Source organism: Urocampus carinirostris, chromosome 6 (genome assembly GCF_059441175.1).
Source record: "Urocampus carinirostris isolate Australia breed hairy pipefish chromosome 6, RoL_Ucar_1.0, whole genome shotgun sequence".
In the NCBI taxonomy this organism is placed as follows: domain Eukaryota; kingdom Metazoa; phylum Chordata; class Actinopteri; order Syngnathiformes; family Syngnathidae; genus Urocampus; species Urocampus carinirostris.
Window position 1 is genome coordinate 31,321,346 of NC_142354.1, and position 22,179 is coordinate 31,343,524.

Consider the following 22,179-nt stretch of genomic DNA (forward strand, 5'->3'; position numbering starts at 1 on the left):
TTATGAAATTAAATTATTAAATACATGGATACAAATAATAAAAGCCAACTTTCAAAAATGTAATGAAAAAACAAAACAAATAAATTAATGAATAAAGGAATGCTTATGTAAATAAAAAAGGGGATAGATAAATATATAGCTAAATAATTAAATGTATTCATGAACATAAAAAAAATAAACATTTAATTTTAAAAAATGATAACAATTTGACACTTAAAAATAAAAATAAAAATGAAAAATGATATGCTTGGATATAGAAAGATAAATATATCAAAATTTTTAAAAATATATGATAATATAAGCGGCATAACGGATGAGTAGTTCTGAGGTCATGGGATCAATTCCAGCTACCAGCCTTCCTGTGCGGGGTTTACATGGGTCTCCTCCCATATTCCGAAAACGTGATTTTCAGGTTGATTGGCCGGTCCAAATTGTCCGTAGGTGTGAATGAGCGAGTGAGTTGTCTGTCTCTGTGTGTCACAAATGCAATAAATACAATAAAAAAATAATATAAATTAAATGTAATCAATTAAAAAACTCATAATTAATTTCATGCTGCATAAGGAGACAGCATTCATTGTATAATGAAATAGTATTCAGATTGGGGGATGTCCCTCAAGGTTACTGTACAATACGCTTAAATCTCAATCAAAGATGTACTCAAAGTAAATTTAATGTTGTTCTTGAGAATACCGATGGTTGAAAGGTAAGACTCTGAAGTTTTGTTCCAAACTGAAACAACCACTGCAACTGCTACCAACATTGAAAAATCTGAGTTGGAACACACATACAGTAAATAGAAAGTTTTTATTCAGTAATATGGGCATCTTGGCCTGAAAACAGGTGAGACAATAGCTTTAAGCCTTACCTGGTAGCTTCTCAAATTTGATCACAATCTGAAAAACTAAACATTGTATTTTATACATTTTTCTAAGGGTAGTTCTGGGCGTTTCCAAAGGTGGCCATTTGGAGACAACACGTTTACAGTCATTAAAAGTCTGCAACAGTGTATTTTACCTCTGGCCAATTTTTTAGACATTTTGAAAGAGTTGTAAATGATTGCCGTTTCTTTCCAAAAGTCAATCAATGATTGTGCACACTTGCGCATGATGGTCATGAGTAAACGCAACCCGAGATCCGTTTATTCATGGCTCTGATTTGAAAACGTCCCGTGAATTTCATTAACATACTAATGTGTCAATCATCATTTCAACGGGTTACTACTGGCTTAAGATTTTCAAAGCTAAAAAAGGTGATCTTGGTTACAAGCTAATGCGGGCTGTGGACCGTGAAAAAAAGCCTGCTATTTGCCGAGAGTGTTGTCAATCAAAAGGAGAGAGACGAACAGCTATATTGGGAACAATCTTGATTGTCTGTTTATTTGCAAGCAGAAGTTTTGTGGTAAAACGAACAGATCACAACAAGGGACGTCCAATGATGCAGAAATGCTTTTAGGAGGATTTTTTAAATATGCTGGCATTCTCCTGTGTTTTGGAGTAAATATTTTACACGTTTGGATACTTTGGACTATCCTGGATGCAATGAAGCCATTTTTGTGGGCATTCAACTCATTTGATGACTGCCAGGGGATGAAATTGGAGAGCTTTGCCGGCTTTATAGTTTTCGGGTATCTTTTTTCAGACTGATAGTGATGTTTCTGTGATGAGTACATTTTTTAAATGGTTAGCATATCTTGAATTCCAAAAGTTTAAGCTTTATGATATTGGCATGATGTATTTCAGTGATTTGGGATATCGTAAAAAGGATATCAAAAGTCCAGCCGCCCGCCGGCAGGCTCTCAAAACAGTAAGGGGTTTTAAAGTGTCTTGGGTTGGACTATTTTCAAAACGGTAGAAGAAAATAATTCACTCAATGGGTAGTCTTGTTATTTTTTGAAGTATTTATTTCTTTTTTATATTTGTATACATCTTTATGTTTTAAACCCTGTTTTTTGTGTTTTTTATTTGGTTGTGGTTTTGCTTAATTTTTCGCTGATGTTTTTTAACTTGGTCAGATTTGGGTCTCCATAACAATTAACCTACCATAGCAAAGAGTAAGGTGAAGTCATTCAACTATCTATTCGCTAAATGTTGTTGTTTTAATGCATTTTGATCTCAATTTAAAGTGTGTTCAGCGGTTCATTGTTTTGTTGCAAGGCAAAGCTGAAAAGTAAAAGTAATCTCATTGTGGATGTGGTGACAATGATGAAGTAGCCTGAGACCCTGATCAGATCAGAGTTAGCCCTCACAGGATTAAAGCCCCTTCTTCACAGCTTGCTCCTTGTTTGTCGTGCCATCTATAAACATTGGCCACCTCGGGCCAAGCGCTGTTGTAATGGATCTGGTGCAGTTTTTTTTAACCAATCTATTTTTAGATGACCAAGCCATTCGGTTTGCACCACGACTGCCTGTTTTGACATGTCCAAGAAGGTCAAGGTAACAACTGAGAGCAGGGCAGATGAGCGATGGAGTGTGTCCCCTCCAGTAGTCAATGTAGCTGGGCAATGAGGCGAATAAAAAGTAATTAGAGCAGCAGACCCCTTTACAACTCCCCAATTAGATCAGTTTTGTGTGTGCAGACAGCAAATCGCCTGGCCATGAAAGAGTGAAAGGTGTGCTTGTTTGGCATTGGTGTCTGTGTGTCGGCATCCGGGCGTGGAGCATCACTCTTTTTCTTCCTCAGTGGCTCACTAGCCCAAACAAGCCAAGCGCTAATTATCATCTCTGGCACGCAAAAGCGAATTACTTCCTCTGAAGAAGTGTCAATTGGACAACAATTTACATAAAAAGACTTTTGAGGTGAGCAGATGCTTAGTGGAAACTAGGTTAAATATTTGTTATTTTATTCCCATTGGTAAAAACTGAGAAAAAAAACTGAGATGGATTTTTTTTTACTTTTACATTGATGATCCATACAAAAGAATCATTCCCATGTGTGCAAGTGTGTATCTATCCTTTAGGGTGTAAATACCTGTCAGAGACAATTTGATTGATTTTCCAATACTGGCTTGATTGGGTGCTTTGTTCTCAACCTTTCTTCTGCAAATGACTCATCAGACAAAAAAGAATAGGAATTTCCCCCCCCAAGGTTTCTGTCTCTCGGAAAGATGTGAAGGTCACCTTGGTTGACACAATATCCCCGATTAATTCTGACCTTGCCTTGTTTTACACTGAAAACCTTTATGCTTTTGTCGGCATTTTATCTGTATTTCTTCTTTATTATCTTACTATATAAAACTCAAATCTCAACTCAATATTTGCTACAGGTATTTATCGGAAAAACAATTTAACAATATTTAAATTTTGCATAATGCAACCAGTGATGCACAGATACATTTTAGGGGGGAAAGTGCTCTATAGAAAAAAATAATGATCATAAGCATCATAATAATAATCGTAATCATAAAAAATATGTTTATAATAAACACAATGGTCAAAGTAAGAAATTACATCTACAAAGCCACTTAACATGACAAAGAGTTGTATAACCTGGGGCAACAATGCAAAAAGGCAATAATCAAAAACTTAAAAGACAATAAAAAGGTGAATGAATAATAAAAATAGAAATTATCATAACAATAATAAAAAGCAAGCAAACATAGAGAATATATCCAGTCAATTCTCTCACATCTTGTAGAAGTAGCGCCAAATGTTGGTTCATGCGATAATTATCTTGTTGCTTGAACTATTCAGCCAACATATTTTAAAAAAATATATCCAAAAGGTACATTTTCTTATAAAGTATAAAAGATTTTTGAAAAAAACAGTTGTATTCACATTTGGTAAATGCTATTTGCCTTATTTCTAAAATTCTTGAAATAAGTCCTTAAATTGTTTTTATAATCTGCTTCTAATATTCAAAACCCAACGCAAGAGCTAACTTTCAGTAAAGACATACGACAAGCATTATAATTTATTCCTTTAATTTTCCAACGTTGGTAAGAAGACCTCAGATAATTGTTTAATCTTAATAAAATAATATAAAGAAGACAAATCTCCATAAAGACTCATTTAAGGAGTGATGCAGGAGTTCTAGCACCATCTGGGCCCCCCACTGTAGTCTACTTTCTATTTTTGTTCCCAAGTAACGTAGAATAGAATAGAATAGAATAGAATAGAATAGAATAGAATAGAATAGAATATACTTTTATTGTCATTGTTACAAAATGGGTTGAACATATTAGTGACAACGAAATTGGACGTGGCACTCCAGTTTCACAATTAACAGTGAGGATAAAAGAAAATAAAGAAGATAAAGGGACAAAGAAGATAAGGTTATAATTTACACAATATTTAGACAAGAAATGTGGGCATGTAGGATGTTACACACAGTTTTGGGATCGTATTAGTGCAATATGCGTTAGTGCAAAAATAGTAAACATTGTTCAAAGTGAGCATAGGCATGAATATAATTTTACATCTGTATGAGGTAGTGTGTTTGCAAGAGTTTCAGTATCATCCAAGACAAAATGTTTTGTTTGATAGACTCTTTATTTAACCATTTTATACAGTAAACAATTAACCAACAGTATCTTTAATTTCAATGATTTCATTCTTTCTATCATCCAAAATGACAAGCTTTAATAGACATATTTTTTTATTTTCTAATTTTGCAGAAGAAAAGTCCAGAGGATGCTGAAGTCCTACTGAAGCACCAACTGCTGCAGGTCATAGTGAGAGTACTGCAGTATCGCATGCTTCTTACAGGTAAGAAACAAACAGCTAGGCAGCAGGCAAAAAAGGGGAAGATGAGATTGTACTGGAGCACGGTTTTATCTTGGGCCCTCTGTTTTTCTACCTTTACAGATTACCTAAACAACCTCTCACCTGATTCTAAAGAATATGAGGACACACAAGGTAAGCCTGATGATGCAGTTTCTAAATATATGGTACAAGACTTTTTACGTGAGTTGCAAATTATATGAATTCAGCCTTTTTTTCTTTCTTTTTTCTCAGCTGCCTTGGTGATAGTGTCAGAGGTTTCAGACCTGGCAAATGATAATCTCAAACACGGGGTAAGATGTAACAAATGTATGTTGAATGTAAAGAATGTGTTAATACAAAAAAAACTATAGAACCTTGTTGAACCTTACTGTCAGCAGTTTTTTACACCACATTGCAGATTTTTTGTGACACATGCGGATTTAACCAAGTTTCTTGTTGAGGTACGCTATTTTTATCACAAACTGCGGGTAGACCAAATGCATGGAAGCAGGGGCCGAGGCAGTCATGCTCAAATAAGGATAGTATTTTATGATAAGACCCTGGAACAAAGCAAAAATCAAATAACAAAACTCACCAGTAGTCACAAAACAACAAACAAAATGTCCAAACGGTTGGACAAAAAACAAACCTGGTGCGAACTTGACAATGATTCGACAGCCACTATAAAGGGTTAATGTGATGAAAGTCAAGTGTGGGGTTATTAGATGCAGGTGTGCGCATTGCAGCCACTTCCCTTAGGTTTAGCGCCCTCCGGAAAAAGGCTTTAAGACAAAATTCTAAGATCTATTGAGAGAAACAAGTGTTTACAACTGTAGGATTCTTATGTAAAAGGTTGAAAAAGGTTTACAAAAGGAGGGATTTTTTTTTATTAAAAATGAAAAAAATCAAACTCAACAATTTTTTTTTTGTTTATCTTAGGCAAAATTAGGGAACACTGTGGACTGAAAAAACACACCTTCTCCAGAAATTAATGAGAGTCTTTATATATGTTTTATAGTGGGGAAAATGCTGTCACGAGGGACCAAAAACAATAACTTTAAGTCGAAACATTGTAAGCCGGGGTCACTGTATCACGGCTACTGTATTATATAGGAAAGTATTTCGTAGGTGTAGATGTTTAGATGGGCAGCACGGCGGCGCAGTGGTTAGCGCGTGTGCGGCACAGTTCTAAGGTATTAGGAACCTCCTGTGTGGGTTCAAATCCAGCTACCTGTGCGGAGTTTGTATGTTCTCCCTGTGCCTGCGTGGGTTTCCTCCAGGCACTCCGGTTTCCTCCCACATTCCAAAGACATGCATTTCAGGTGAATTGGCCGGTCCAAATTGTCCCTAGGTGTGAATAAGCGAGTGAGTTGTCTGTCCCCGTGTGCCCTGCGATTGGCTGGAAACCAGTTCAGGGTGTCCCCTGCCCACTGCCCGATGATTGCTGGGATGGGCTCCAGCACTCCCGCGACCCTACTGAGGATAAGCGGTGCAGCTAATAAGATGAGATGTTTAGCTGCTGTTGATATTCATTGATTTATTTTTATGCTATTTTTATATTTTTATTTATTTCATATAATTTTACTATTGCTATTGTCACAGTCCGTACATTCTAAATAACTGAAAAAATAAACAAAAAGTTGTATTTGTTCTCGTTAGTTATACATTCATTGAAAAAGTAATAATTTTATGGACGTAAAGCAAATAAAGTAGTAAAAACAGTGCTGGGGAAGGAGTTGTTCTATTTCTTGAAGTCCCAGGTGTGTCTTTACAAAGAGGAGCTTTGTTAAATTAGACAGGATTTACCGCCTGGCTCAATCATGAGCTTTTTTATAGAGATAAATCAAAATCCTCCCCCTGTCGTGTCTTTCTGGCTTCTCAGTGTTAAGATCGCCGTGTTCCTCATGTGTTGGCTCTCCTTCTCTGTTTGTCATACTGCACATTTACTTACACACACACACAGGCTGGGTAAACACAGGCCCCCTCTATCTCTGTACCCCCCTATTCAGTCCTCCATATCACATCCCTTTCCGCCAGCCTCCCTTTCATTCACAAACAAACAGGGGCAGTTTCATACTATTTCTCCCACATGGATACTCACGTACTCATCTCTTTTCTTGTTTCTAGGAGAACTTGCTGCGAATGGTCCACATAGAATACAGCATCAAAGGCAAGAAGGACCTCTTGAAGGCTGGCAGGGTGAGCAAATCTAGATGTGAAGCAGCAAAACACGAAGGCAGTTTGTTTCGAAAAGTGCCTCATGTGTTGACAGTGACTCTCTTGGCAGATGTTTGTCAAAGAGGGAACACTCATGAAGGTCTCGAGGAAATGCAGACAGCCCAGACATCTTTTTCTGGTAATGCTTGTCTAACTTCACCTCATGGAACCATTCAAAAGCTTAAGTTTGTCACGTAGCGGGTCGGGAATGTCTTGAAACGGGTCGGGAAGCAGGAAGTAGGAACTCATTTGCGTAGACGATCTGTCACTTTAATTGAGAAAGAAACGTTGTCCAACACACAAACGGACCAAAAACAAAACAAAGCAGGCTCAAATTCAGGCAAAACTACAGACTAGGCATTTAACGGGATTAAACAGAATTTGCAGGAATCTCTCAGAAAGTTACACCGAAGTGCAACAAAGTCCAACAAGCACAACAAGAATAAACAGGTGTCAAACAGGCATGAACAGGTTTTCAACAAGGGTAAACAACGATCTGGCAAAGGGCAGTTCCAAAAGGCACGTTTAAGTACCCAGAGTAATCAGGAAAATGCAGGTAAGCCGGTGTCAAGGGGCGGTGCCAGCTGGGCGCCATGACAACCGTGCAGGACATGACAAAGTTCAACTTAGGATTTCTAATTACCAAATTTTCTGAACTATAAGCGCACTAAATTATGAGGCGCACCTCCAAAAATGGTCTTTTATCTTACATTTTTCATATATATGGGGTACTGAACTATAAGGCAGATGGATTTAAAACTACAGTAAGAGCTACTGTAGTTATTCTTGTATAACCACATGTTATATACCTAGAGTATAAATTAATGCAATGATTAATCAGTCAAAAATGTCTCTGACTAAGATCCAAAACATTATATGTAACAGGATTCAAACCCAGGTCACAGCGGCGAGAGTGCTGAAACCTAAGCATTAAAAAACACCTTTTAGCAATATGTAGTGTGTTAATTAGTGAGATTAAGTGGTACAGATCATGTATTACAGGGCAGAGTTTGTCTGATTATCATGCTATTTTACTCATGGTGCCACAAACTAATGTTAGAAAAGCGAGATATTAATAAACACAAAAGAGCACACCTTGGGAAACAACTCTTTGATGTTTCTGATGATGAATCAGACTTTGCATTCATTTATATCTTTCAGGACTAATTTCTGATTTCCCCGTTCTCTACCATTCATTTCTGGCACTGTAATGAGTGTGATAATGACGTAATATTGAATGCCTTTTGAATGTCGCATGTATCACTTGTGGTCTAGCGGATACCTTTTGGTGCTCTCTCTGCCGCTACCCTGGTTTAATACCCATTGATTTTGGTAAGCAAAGTTTTTCAATTGAGCAATCATTGCACATATACAGTGGTATACTGTAAACCTCGTGTAATATCACACTTGAATAAATACTATGTCCATTTCCAATTTTATCTGTGTATAAAGGTGTACCGAGTTATGAGGCGGACTTTCAAGTTTCCGACCAATTTGAGGTTTTTAGGTGCGCCTTATAGTCCGGAAAATACTGTACCATTCATTGGGGTCCTAGCTTAGTTCTACAGAAATATTGCTTATTAACACCTCTTGATCATGCAAACCTGCCACTTGTACTTTTATAAGGAGCTATAGTAGTTGCATGGGTATGTGTTTCCGTTCGTTGTCGGTTGCTTGGCAACCAGTACACACAGCAGCTTTTAACAAGATGCAGTGTGTTAATTAGTAAGATTAAGTGGTCCTGCGATCAGGCCAAGCGGAGCTGGCGCTTCTCCTCAGTTTGGATTCAAGTTATTGTTGTGGTAAATGAGGTTAACAGCACAAATATTGAGCTGTTTTTTTAATTGGCATTGTTTGTTTAAATTGTTATGGAAAATACCAGTTGTGCTTATTTTCATTGTTAACATTGTGCCTCAAACAGTCACTTAGAATTCCTTTGTAAGCTCTACAAAGAATTCCATTGTATTATGTTATATTTTCGTCCTTTAATCCAAGAGTCGCAAAACTTAGGGCCCAATTTTCAGGCATGAGTGTCGTGAAAATATGCGTTTGAGAGGTCTTGATTCATTTCTGGGGTTTTCACAAACACATGCAAGCAAGGTATTTTTAAAGAGAATTTTGTTCTGTTGAAGGTGTGAACACAGTCAGTAGCTTAGAATTGACTAGAATTATCTTTATAGTCATTGATTACAATGTAGTGTACATTGTTTACAGTGAGATTTGACATGGTATTCACATATAAACATGTTGTAAGGACCTAAACAATAAAAACAAACACAAAAAACATTAAGATCGATAGCCAATAGCGGTTGTGGTGTCAGAACATATCTGTCAGCCTATACGTTTCCCCCGTATTTTATGTTTTTTGATTATTGAAAATTTTGTATGACGTATGGCAATTTAAATAAAAAGCATGGTATTTTTATCTCATATTCCTCATCCCGGTCACTGTTAGTAGACGACAACATCATTGTAGGTAATATTGTCGTAGTATTTATTCCACAACGTTTGTCGTGCTGTGAGTAAACAGGTGCATTGCGTTTGTAATGTTAATTGTCTTTTAATAAGGGGAATGGCAATCATTAATAAGTGGAGAATTTGGCGGAGTTTGACAAGTAAGTTTTAGGCTCACTTAAATTGTTTGGACATTACAAATTGTATGAGGAGATTAGCAGCAACATCGTGAAAAATTGAGAAAAAAAAACACAAATATTTTCGGAATATATATATTTTCCATACATACAGTGAAAAAGTATTTGCCCTCTTCCTGATTTCTGTGTTTTTGCAGGAATATCATGAAACCAATTTTAATTTAATAACAAAGGAATACAAAATGCAGTTTTGAAATGTTGGTTTCATTTATTAAGGCAAAAAAAAATCTAGACCAATGTGAAACAGTAACTCAAACGCTTTTGAATCATGCAGCAGGACAACGATCCGAAACACACCAGCAAGTCCACCTTTGAATTATTCCCCCAAAAAAGAAAGAAAAAAGAAGGTTCTGGGGTCAAAGTTTGTATTTAAATAAAATTGTAATGCTGCAGCGTCTGCCAGGGGGCAGCAGGTCAAAGAGGTGGTTGAAGGGGCGAGAGAAGTACTTCATAATGTTATCGTTACCACATTAGAGCAGGCAATGTCCTCAAGCCTGAGCAGAGAGAGGCTGATGATCTTCTGGGCCGTGTTGAAGACTCTTTGAGGTTCTCAGGTCTGTGAAGTTTTCATTTTGAAAGTCATTTTAGCTTGCATAATATGAACTAACTGTAGAGAAGAAGCAAAGTGGCCACATTGAAAGGGCTTACGGCCAGGGTTGTAAAATCTCCACCCGGGCACCCCACCCACCAGAAAGGGCCACCTTCTCCAATCTCCTCCCCTCTCAGGATTTGTTTTCAGGGCCCCACTTCCTTACAGGATGTTTGGTGTGGGTCACTGGATGCTGGTTTCCTGTGTATTGGGAGTGGACTGACAGCAAAGTGAAGGCCAGACAGCCTGTAGAATGCACGGGGGGAAGGTTGGAAGGGGCGTGGGGCATTAGACAAACACATCACACCAAATAGAGACACTCGCTCTATTGTTTGATAAGCAATTTGGTCTGTCTAATGCCAAGATGCAAGGCTTTTTAAAAAAATTGAAACAGGTTACCTCAATATAATTTTCTCTCTATGACAGTCTATCCATACGACTTGCAATGTGCACAATTTTTTTCTTCAAGGTGGTGTCCAAAACTTGAAAAAATATTCTACTTGCTAATGCCATCTTCTGGCTGAAATCATCATTGCAGCCTCTGTCAAGCTGCCTGTCTGGTGCATCCACGTATGAGTCTGTCTCTCTTCGATGCACTAGTTTCTGTTGGCATTTCTTATCGTCAACTGTTTTGTGTCAAAATAAGAAAATATATTCACTCAATCACTATACCAAATTCATATTATTATATTTCTTTTTTAAATGCACACCTGAAATATGGTCAGTCCCTGTGCAGTATTTTACAAGTTACCGCCAACCTAACAATTCCGAATTGATTTTACGTTGGAAACGAATTATGTATATTTTTGCTCATTTTCTGACACGTTAATAGATAGATAGATAGATAGATAGATAGATAGATAGATAGATAGATAGATAGATAGATAGATAGATAGATAGATAGATAGATTAACCGCAGCTTTTTCAGTGCCCGTCTCTCAGCTACTGTTGTCAGGCTGTCCAGCTCTGGCCAATAATAATAATGGCCAAAGAAGTCGGAAGATTATTTTATATTAACTACCGTGCTAATTTGAATTATTTTGTTTTAAAATGCTCTGAACGAAATGGGTATTTTTCGCGAGGGATGGTCAATATCACATGTTTCCCTAAACTGATCCAGTAAACACATCCTGATACCAGGCACAATACTATGACTATCCAGAAATTCTGTTCTCTCAGCAAAAAAAGTGACTGATATTGTTGTGATCTGGTGGCAGAGTCACATGCAGTATAGCAGGAAAAGAGAATGGCTTGCTCAAAAAAAGTCGTTTATCAATAAAACCCTAGTGTAGAGTAAAAACCAACATGTCGAAACAAGAAATAAGAAACAAACTTTCTGTGAACATAACAATGGTGATGACAATACAGACAATGTAAAGGTTTGAGAGGATTAGTCGGGTGGGTAAAATTGCATGCAGGCATGTGCAGTTGCGCCACTCCCCCCGTTTGGTGCCCCCTTAAGGAAGATGCCACCTTCCAGATCCAGACAGATATATTTTAGGTAATGCCATCAATACCTTTTATTTTTAGCAATTTACTATTCCACTTATTTCTAGTTTTTTATTGGCCACTAGAGGGATATCTGATCTGGTGCAAAACTGATTTGAGGGGTAAGGAATGTAAATAGGGCAGCACGGCGGCGCAGTGGTTAGCGCGTCTGCGGCACAGTTCTGAGATCATGAGATCGAACCTCCTGTGTGGAGTTTGCATGTTCTCCCTGTGCTTGCGTGGGTTTCCTCCGGGCACTCCGGTTTCCTCCCACATTCCAAAAACTTGCATGTCAGGTTAATTGGCCGGTCCAAATTGTCCCTAGGTGTGAATGAGCTAGCGAATTGTCTGTCCCTGTGTGCCCTGCGGCTGGCCGGAAACCAGTTCAGGGTATCCCCTGCCCACTGCCCAAAGATAGCTGGGATGGGCTCCAGCACCTCCGCGACCCTGCTGAGGATAAGCGGTGCAGATAATGGATTGATGGATGGGTGGATGGAATGTAAAAGATCAATGAATCTGCACAGGTCCGACTTCATTTCACTAAATCGTCAGCTAAGCTGCTGCAAGCAGTTCACAGACTTAAGTACAGATTTGCCATCAGGCATTGTTTTGCTGGAAAGGCCATAAGCCAGGGCAAACATTTCCCCTGGAGTGTTTGTTTGTTGTGGGATGTGGAAGGTGGCTGTCCCACCCATAACCCTCCTTGACAGAAATCTGGGATAGAAAAGGGAGGCCCAGGAACCCTGCACAGGGTGGAGAATTCCTGGATGCGGTCTTTATGGCCCCAGCGGATGTTTAGAACGCACATTAGGTGTGACCAATTATGTCATCTTTTTTTCAGGAGGGGGGAGAGAAATGAAATACCTCTCATGCACAACACAATGGAGCCTTGGTGTGCTCGGGGAATAACAATACACTGCTCTTCCGTGCAAATAAACGCCTTTATTGCCTTATTTTGCTGTGCGCTCGGTGTACATGGGAGCCGGCTGATGCGTGTTGTGCAAAGTTGTGTGAATGCTGGGAAAGGAAATGACTAAATCCATTTGAATTCAGCAATCGCCCAAAAATGCTTGACCCACAAAATGATGCTTTGTTTCGGGTTATCTATAAAGGCTTGTAAATTGAGCTGAATAGTGTTACTCCCATCTAGTGGTTATTTTGGAATACTGCAAGTTGGAAAACAGCATGGTGACACTTGAACAGGTTTTTAAACTCCCAGTGTGTATTACAATAAACAGTATACCGACACTTGGTGTGAACAATAATTCATTAATTTAAATATAACATGATTGATTCAATTTATAAGCAAAAAACACGTGTTATTACATCAAAATATTTTTAAAAAGACTCATTGTTCAAGAAATTTGTAATTGTAGTACAAAACTTGTGACCCTTCCTTTGAAAAAGCTGAGACTTTTGGCTTCCATTGAAGTACATATTTTCCAATGTTGCTTAACGGCCACTTACATCAGCTGAGGTTACCATTATCTGGCACTTGTCATCTTCTAGTTTTTTCCCTACTGTTTCCTTCGCTTGCCACTCGTTGTATCCCTTTATTTATATTGTTTGCTGCTTACGCTGAGTCCCGTGATATATATATCTGGCACTTCTTTCCACGGTTTCCTTCTCTAGCCAATCACGTTAACCAATTGGCTCCAGGCCATGATTTGTGTGTTTGTTGTTTGGCTATTGTTATTGTTAGCTGCTCCTGCTCTGCCTTTCAGTTACTTGGCTTCCGCAGCAGGTAGGGGGGGATTTTGTAAGGTTTATTGTTCTATATTCTTTATCAATTATCCGTTATCGGTCAAATCATAATAGCCAAGGGGCCGAATAATGCAAGCAGATGTCACTAAATTTCTTGATTCAGGGTCTCGACACTTGCAAATTATGGTTTGCTCTTATAATATTTTACTGGCCTTTTTAGTATCTTATCTGCTAGTTTATAAATGTATCCGGGGCTCGGTCTTTTGTTATCACTCGTGGGGATTAGCAGCAGCTTTTATATCCTGTGCTTGGCTAAAATGCATCCTTGCTCATGCTAGAAACCATGAAATGTAGGCTTCAGAATTCAGCAAAGTGGTATATGTCGGGCTTCCTTATTGTGTCTTCTTTGAACGCACAAGCTTAATTCTAATCCACCAAGGCCTTTATTGGTGAACTATTACACAATGTCACTTTAAATTAATGTATTTTATGTGATCTTATCTGTGTCCTTCATCAGATGAATGATATCATGTTATACACCTACCCACAACAAGATGGGAAATACAGACTGAAGAACACATTATCGCTGTCTGGAATGAAGGTACACTCATGCCAGACTTGTCAACTTTATTTGGTTATGATTGTTGACTAAAATATTTCCACAAAACGTGCATTCAGGTGAGCAAACCAGTTCTTGACAACGTGCTGAACTGCCTTAAGATCGAAGTGTCTGATATCACTATTACACTTTCTGCCAGGTAAATTAATTTCATCATCTATAACTAAAATCTTGTTGTTTTCCCTGTGTTTGGATATTCTTTGTGTTCAATTGTTTTTGGATATTTGACAGCTCGGTCGGAGAGAGGGAAGACTGGTTCCATACACTGAGTCGAGCCATTGCGGACAATGCTGCAGGCCTCTGCACTTTTGGAGGACCTAGTTATGAGGTGAGACCAAATAAGTTGTACTTGGTTGGTTATAAGAATTTAAGAAAAAAAGTAAAAAAATGTATGCTTGGTTATTTTGACTTTTTCAAATTTTATTACAAAAAATATAATTAATTTAAAGTTCAAATTCGCTCATGTTTATGCCAATGGGTTGAAAATATCTATGCCATGTTTTTTTCTAAACAAATAATAGCTATTAAGGATGTTTTTTATATCAAATGGGCAAATATATTCAAAGGAATATTGTAAAGCAAGATAAAAGTATTATTTTTGTTTTATTGGTGTTGCTGAAATGTATGACCTATTGTATCAATACCTATTGAAGTATCATGGATACAACAGGTAATTTATATAATTTATATAATCTAAGTAATACAGCGCCTGCTATAAAACTAAAGTCTGCAAGTGTCCGAGAGTTGCATCCTGCTTGAGCTAGTTACGACTTATTGTGGGTGCACCAAAGCCTCCCAATATTGCATATTCTCAATTTATTTTGCTTCTATTTCTATAAATTATCCATTATATTTCTATTTATTCCAACATATTACTTTTTGATTAGTGAAGACACTGCTCCGTATTCCCAAAAAAAACATTCAATTCTTGTGTTATTTTATTTTCACAGGTCCGTGAGAAGCTATGGATGGCCTTGGGTGAAGCTGCTCCAGTTCTGGTCCCTGTTGCTCAAGTGATGATGTGCATGAACTGCACTTCTGACTTCAGCCTCACTCTTCGACGACACCACTGCAATGCTTGTGGCAAGGTTCGCTTACCAGCACTGTGACTCTAACCAATAAGGAATTATTTATTTATACATTCAATTTTGAATAGTTTGCATTCTGTTCTCACAGGTGGTGTGCCGCACTTGTTCCAGAAATCGATACCCTCTCAAGTACCTCAAAGACCGAGTGGCCAAAGTGTGTGACCACTGCTATGTCGAACTCAGGAAACGAGGTAATGCTTACATACTGGTCTCATTCTGGATTAGAAATGTGGGGTTTTTTTTTTTGTTTATTTGTTTTTTTAAATGTATTGCATTTGATGATAGGCGGCAGTGTATCAGGGGCATGCAGCAACTCAAGTCCACCGACTCAGCGAGCCAATCGTCCCCTATCTGCTGTTTTCCAAAGCCTACACACGCCAAATCTTTGGAAGAGCAGGAAAAGTATATCATCTGTCAATCAGGTAAGATTATGTAGGTATTGTTGAAGTCAACCTGGTAAAGTTTTAGCACAGGTTTACACAAAAGTCAAGTGAAGTATTTCTAGGCTTATCAATCAAAATGTGTTCCCTGACCGGGAATCGGACCCTGGCCGCGGCGGTGAGAGCGCCGAATCCTAACCACTAGACCACCAGGGACTTGGGAGATGTGGACGATGTCAAGATATTTATGGCAGCCACGTCGGTGGCGTGTCCAGTTTGACCGTTAGGGGTCACTGATGTACTGGACTGAAATGATAACAAACACAAGCACAAACACTTAACACTACAAGTATAAAAGACAAATAAGATTCTATTGCAAAAGCTAGGGGGTATAGAAATGTATTTTAATATATTCAAATTGTTCTGTTTACCTTTATATTTGATTGAAACCATTTACTCATTCATGAAATGTTGAAAATGTTTTGGTTTTTAATGAAATGAAATTAAATGATCTGCCGTTATATAGCGCTTTTCAGGTCAATGACTTCCCAAAGCGCTTTACATTTCCCAATAGCGGCCGTGCAGCCACGTAAGGCGCTAACCTGCATTAGGGGTTCAGTGTCTTACCCAAGGACGCTTCGACATGTAACAAGGAGGAGCCAGGATACGAACTGCGATCTCTTGATCCCAAGACTTGATCTCCTGAGCCACTGCCGCCGCCGCCTCAGTTTGATTTTTGGACACAAGTGTTTCTAATTCCATTTTATTTCTTTAGCTACTTTCAAAATATCAAATAATAACATTGCTCTACCAAGCAATGTGAATACATTCTACTCACCATGCTGTTTCCAACTATGAAAAAAAATGTGTTTATTTAGACTAACATTTGATTCAAACAATATTATTTGGATTTTTTTTATTTTTGTGAACGTGGTTGCACAACTTACGTTTGGCGGGGAGAAGTGCACCCTGACTTGATGCTTTTATATATATTTTTTCAAAATCTTTGGACTATATAATCAGTTTTATTTAATGGGAACTGTTTTTATTTTAAGCATCACTAGATTATCCAGGTTTGTTTTTGTTTGATAAGTTTTCAATCCTTCTATCGCTGGCTTTGCTGACGTGAAAGTAGCGCTGCTCCTGTTACCTACTCGTAGTTTTGTCCTCCCTCCTCCAGATTTTCTATAGACAGTATTTTTAATGGCTCCACTTACTTGCTGCTCCAGTTGTTCAAAATGTTCCACATTGCAGGCCCAAGTTGCCTGGAATCCAGGATCCACTTACTCCATCTAATCTTTGAGGCCGAAACACAAAAGTACACCATTATTATCCAGTCACCCAGTTTCCTAGCTGACCCGACTTCTTCTCCCAATTTAAATTTTCCCCACTTTTTATTCTTGCCTTTTGTGTGTTTTATCAGTTGCCTCTCGGAGTGGAGGGCTCCACCATAAGTGGTGTCCTACAGCGGCGTAAGAAGAGCAAGAGGAAATGGAAACGACTTTGGTTCCTCCTCAAAGACAAGGTGCTCTACACCTTCACATCCTGTGAGGTGAGGGGGCACAGAGTCTCCCAAACCGGCCCAAACTACACGCACACACACACATCTTTGCATTTCACCTTTCTAGATTTCCTCCTCAACACTTCCTGTGACTTTTCAAGGGACTCTTTGCCCTCACTGTTCTCTCTACTTTGATGAATACGTCTAAAAAGAGATTGCGCTTACACTCTGCGACATTCCTTTAGGATAAAGTGGCTTCGGAGAGTCTACCTCTACAAGGCTTCACCGTCAAGCTGACGGAAAGGCCCGAGGGGGACGAGGGTAGCAACGTGTTCCATCTCTACCATAAGAAAACCCTATACTACACCTTCAGGGCTGAGGATCACCACACAGCACGCAGGTCGGCGTCTTTAACCCAATTTCATCCATCTTAGGGGGGCGGGGCGGGGCGCCATTTCGTTACATACTGTTGATGAAAATAGCATCAAAGTTCCCAACGGTTTACCATTACGGCTCACCTGATTTCTAAATTTGGTCGCCTAATGTTATGCTCAATTTTTAAAACCCGACCCAAGGACTAATCAATTATTTATCATCTTAGGCAATGGGAAGGTCCATAAATAGACAAATATTGACACAATGTCTGAATTAACTTCTTTTCAAATGCTCAATGTCATATGTTTTCAAAAATTATGTTCTATTCTTGTCCAAGCGTCTTAGTGTAGTATTCTGATCATTATTTCGTTTGAGAAAAATAAATCTAGCAGCAAAATTCACTTGTATCCATCTTTGAAGTGACATTTTGAGTCTTTTCAGTGATGATGACATTACAGTTGCTTAGGAAATGTAGCTTTCTGGATCATGGCACCAATTGTAAAGTTCAGCTTGAACCTCAGCCCAGTTCTTTCATCTTAAATGCTCATCACACAGAAATGAATAAACAGTAGACTGCATATTCTCATTTAACTATTGACTGAATGCCAGAAAGATTAAATACACAGTTGAGGAGTCTTTTCCAGCATGACACAGAAGAAAATTTTCTTATCTTAGGTAGTGCCTCTTATACTTAGCTGCACACCCCCGCAGGCTTTTATATAGGAATACGCCAAACAAGATAGGTCACAGCAACCTAGCAGGCAGCTGAAGTCTTATATCTAACATCAAAGAGGCATAAACTAACATGATCATTATTTAAATTGAGGAAAATGACTCTAGCAGCATAATTTACCTGTTTCTTATCCATCAATGGGGGCGGCCATTTTTGAGACTGAGTCAAGTGATAATGACATCACAGGTGCTCAGAACCGATTGTGATCCAGATTTGCTTTATTTTAGTTGTGTTACACATATATGGTGGATGGGGTCATTCCTTATCCTGCAGCGCCAAGGGGCACCATTTCCTATGGTGTATCTTGGGCAAGTACAGCCTGGTGGAGCCCATTTCTTTCCAGGCCAAATATTTCCCTCCGGTCTTAAACCAGGGACCTCATTGTGCATTATGACTTCAGAAGTGATGCACACCCGTGATTGGTTGTTAGCTGAGCTTTGGTCAACTCAGATGCGATTCTTAAATATGAAAGGAGACTGTATAAATGTAAAAAAGCAAGTTTAAAAAAAAAGAGAAGGCCTGCTTCAATATAATATATCTTACAATGGGTAAGTTTACAAGCAGGCTATAATTCAATTCGAAATAAACTATTGCCAGTGTTGTGATAATGTAAAGTCATGTTAACGTCCACAGATATCCACTTAAAGTTGTAGTTCTACTTCAAGTTTTCTGATTGCAAGTTGGGTTAGTCCTTTCATGTTCCTTTCATGTTCATGTTCCATGCATGTATGTGCAGTTTTTCATATTCAGGATATTTTTGGATGCAAACCACTGGAGGACTTGTGGTACACAGACAGATAATACACGCAAACTCACGCTTACTCCCTAAATGTATCTTTAATATTGGTTGATTTCTCCGGGATATTTCCATTTTATTTCTCCCCTTATGGCGAAAAATGCTTGCAACTGGCTGGAAACTGGTCCAGGGTGTCCCCTGCCCACTGCCAGGAGATGGCTGGGATGGACTCTAGTACCCCCACAACTCTATTGGGGATACGCGGCACTGAAAATGGAAATGGGCGGCAAAAATGCCGTATATGTATCCATCTATATATAGTGGATGCCACAGTTGTATCCATCCAAATATAGTGTACGTCCCTATGCTTTTGGCAGGACTCCTACAAACAGGGTTAGTTTTAGAAACCAGCAATGGACCTTACTTTTAGAGCAAACAAGTCCAGATTTTGATGCATAACATGAAAAATTTATCCTTTATTTAATTGTAAAATTTAAATATGGAAACGATGTACATTTGCGTTTTGACATCACTCCCGCTCTTGTGGAATACGGCATGTATCCGGGGTTATTTGTCACAAAGCATATAAATAAGTCATTCATATTGCTCCATAGCATTTAAAAGGTAGTCAGTGAGACAAAATGTTTCACCAAGGTGGCCAGTTAAAAATAACGCATAAACTCGCTCATTATTCCTAAAACGAAAACATTCACAAATCATTCTGAATCGTCCACTCTTGTGTGTTACAGGTGGATCAACGCCATTGAGGAGGCTACAGTTTTATAGCACCATCTTTCTTATGAACAGTCCACTGGATGTAATTATCTGTCTTTCCTAATTTCATCCATAACTGGAATATGGCAAAAAAATGTATCTCATCAGAAAAAAACGTTTTAGGAGGTAAATATGATCCTCGACTCTCATTCCCACTCTTTAGGAGCAGCTATGAAAACATCAAATCTAAAAAGAGAGCAACAAAGGCTTTCGCTGTCCAACTATTTAGATTCTATTTTTTTACTTTGGTAAGTGATGTGCCATTGGATTAATCCGAGTATGTATTGTAAGGTAAGCTATACATATTACTGTTGTGTTCTGTAATAATGAACATACTTTGTAGGTTTTTTTTAAATTTAAAGAAAAAATGACTCTGAAGTGGCAGTTTATTTTCTCCTGTTTGCATTTAACGATGAATGTGCCTGATACTGTTACAATGTTAAAGTATATTGTACTACTCTTGTGTCAATAATGATTGTGCTTTTCTTATAAGCTTTTATAGTTAGTACAGTTGATATCATCAAGATATTAAACTGAATTTATTACTGTGCCATTTAAGTGCTGTAAATATACTGCTGGTTTATTTTGGATCATCATTTAATTGAGTGAAAAAGGCAATGTCCCTCAAAATCGCAATATTCTTACTTTTCATGCTAAATGATGTCTCTTAACTTAAATTTTTATAATAGTGAATTCAGACTATTTGTACACTAGACCACCGGGATACGAATTTAACCCCCTGTGAGGTGGGGGTCATGATATGAATTTGCCGTATAGCAGGGGGATAGAAACATATGGTATTTAGCTAATGCCATGTTACCCAAGATAAAACCAATACAATAACAAAAAAGTATGTAGGCAGTATTACTTATAAGTAATAAAAGTGTATGTAATTAAATAATGTTACAAATAAATATACATGTAAGGGAAAAAAAATCAATATTATTTACCGTTTTGTGTGAAATAATTTAGGCTGGTACAGCAGAGTTAGTGGATGGATGCAGGGGGGGGAGGAAACAGTGTATTGAAATTAAAACTGATTTTGAAACTTCTACCCGCGAGCATTGTCATGCCCTTAGAAGCCTTTGTTACGTTAATCCCCCGTTATTCTTATAATTTTCCGGATCTTTGATTTCTTAGGGCCATATACTTTGTATTTCTTTATTACCTCAGGCCCCATTTTCATTGTAGTCATCTTCTTTCTTTTCCCACTAGCACCACTGTAGGTTATGGGATCCATAGCTAAACCAATTAAACTTTGTTAAGATTATGAAGTGAACTAAAAGAAAGTCATTGTGGGGAGAGAGTTCAGCCAATAGCAATTTGGCATCTTTATGAGGCTGTGACTCAAACCAACAGCCTAGCAGCATGTTATATGACCAAGAGCAGACAGGTATTTTAAGACATGTAAGGCACGTGATTTGCAAGAGCACAGCAAAGTTTGAATTTCGTTTTTAAGTATGCAAAATAATTTGTTGTTGATATCGTATGGTGGGGAAAATACTGTAACAATGAAGGAGAAATTATCGTATTCCAAAACCTTTTAAAGATGGGGTCGCTGTAACCCGGGGGTCTATTGTATATACTCTAGCTGGTGTATAATCAAAATTGCCACTTCTATTAAGACTTTCAAAGGTGCACATTTATTTTTTTATTAATGTTGCCTGAACAAAAGGACCACACAATTTGTCACAAAATCTGAGTAATAATATATGAAACAAATATATAAAATCTAAAGGAAATTGCAAGTGTGACCAAATTGGTTTTGACTTGACACCAGCAATAAATACAAAATTTTCAAGCTTTTTCAAAAAACATATAGTGGTCTCTGTATTAAAAAGCTTCTAATCAGCCATCATCTTTATGTTTTTTTCTTTGCATTCAATGACATACGTTTTCAAGAACACATCTAAGCTATTTATTGTCTATGAGAAAACGGTTTAAAAGAAAGAAGACTGAAATTCAGGCTAATTATTATGATTATATCCTAAACTCTACATTCAATAGTTCATTTCAGTTATTGAAATTGTAAAAAGCAACACTCACTTTTTTGGGTGTTTGAGCAAAAGTCATTATCTCTCTCTCTCTCTCTCTCTCTCTCTCTCTCTCTCTCTCCCCCCCCCTCTCTCTCTCTCTCTTGCTCTCTCACCTCTCTCTATCTCATTCTCTCTCTGTGTCTCCTTTGCAATCTATCTAAACCATAGAATGAGACTGTACCTCCTGCATAAAGTGCATTGTATATGTAAATGTTTATGTATATAGATGCATATTAAATAAAATCTGAAATGTATGTAACACTTCTTATTTTTCTACTTGTCTCTGCACATTTTATTCATGCCCATTATTGGAAACAAAACGATGAAGTATAATGTTTTGGTTAGGTGGACCCAAGTGCAGACACACAAGTTTAATAACAACAGTTTTTTTAGGGGCAGACACAGGATATATATATGTATGGATATATATATATATATATATATATATATATATATATATATATATATATATATATATATATATATATATATATATTCTTGGGAACCTGTGTGGGTTCAAATCCAGCTACCGGTTCAAATCCAGCTACCGGACTTCCTGTGCGGAGTTTGTATGTTCTCCCCGTG

General features: G+C 37.9%; 1 protein-coding gene across 2 annotated transcripts in view; it reads left to right on the forward strand.

The window, feature by feature from the left end:
• The window catches only part of fgd5a (FYVE, RhoGEF and PH domain containing 5a), a 47,982-nt gene extending 26,317 nt beyond the window's left edge, over positions 1–21,665 (forward strand). Inside the window, exons 8-21 of one of the 2 annotated variants that reach the window (XM_088338707.1) lie at positions 4,616–4,706; positions 4,806–4,856; positions 4,956–5,014; positions 6,831–6,902; positions 6,991–7,059; positions 13,870–13,953; positions 14,031–14,110; positions 14,203–14,299; positions 14,922–15,059; positions 15,148–15,250; positions 15,345–15,481; positions 16,863–16,991; positions 17,186–17,340; positions 19,534–21,665. In XM_088338707.1, the coding sequence (XP_088194833.1) occupies positions 4,616–4,706; positions 4,806–4,856; positions 4,956–5,014; positions 6,831–6,902; positions 6,991–7,059; positions 13,870–13,953; positions 14,031–14,110; positions 14,203–14,299; positions 14,922–15,059; positions 15,148–15,250; positions 15,345–15,481; positions 16,863–16,991; positions 17,186–17,340; positions 19,534–19,570 (1,302 nt within the window). In that variant the 3' untranslated portion in view covers positions 19,571–21,665. The remainder of the gene's footprint in view (positions 1–4,615; positions 4,707–4,805; positions 4,857–4,955; positions 5,015–6,830; positions 6,903–6,990; positions 7,060–13,869; positions 13,954–14,030; positions 14,111–14,202; positions 14,300–14,921; positions 15,060–15,147; positions 15,251–15,344; positions 15,482–16,862; positions 16,992–17,185; positions 17,341–19,533) is intronic. The other variant, XM_088338708.1, reaches the window with a different exon arrangement.
• The last annotated feature ends 514 nt before the right edge of the window (positions 21,666–22,179 follow it).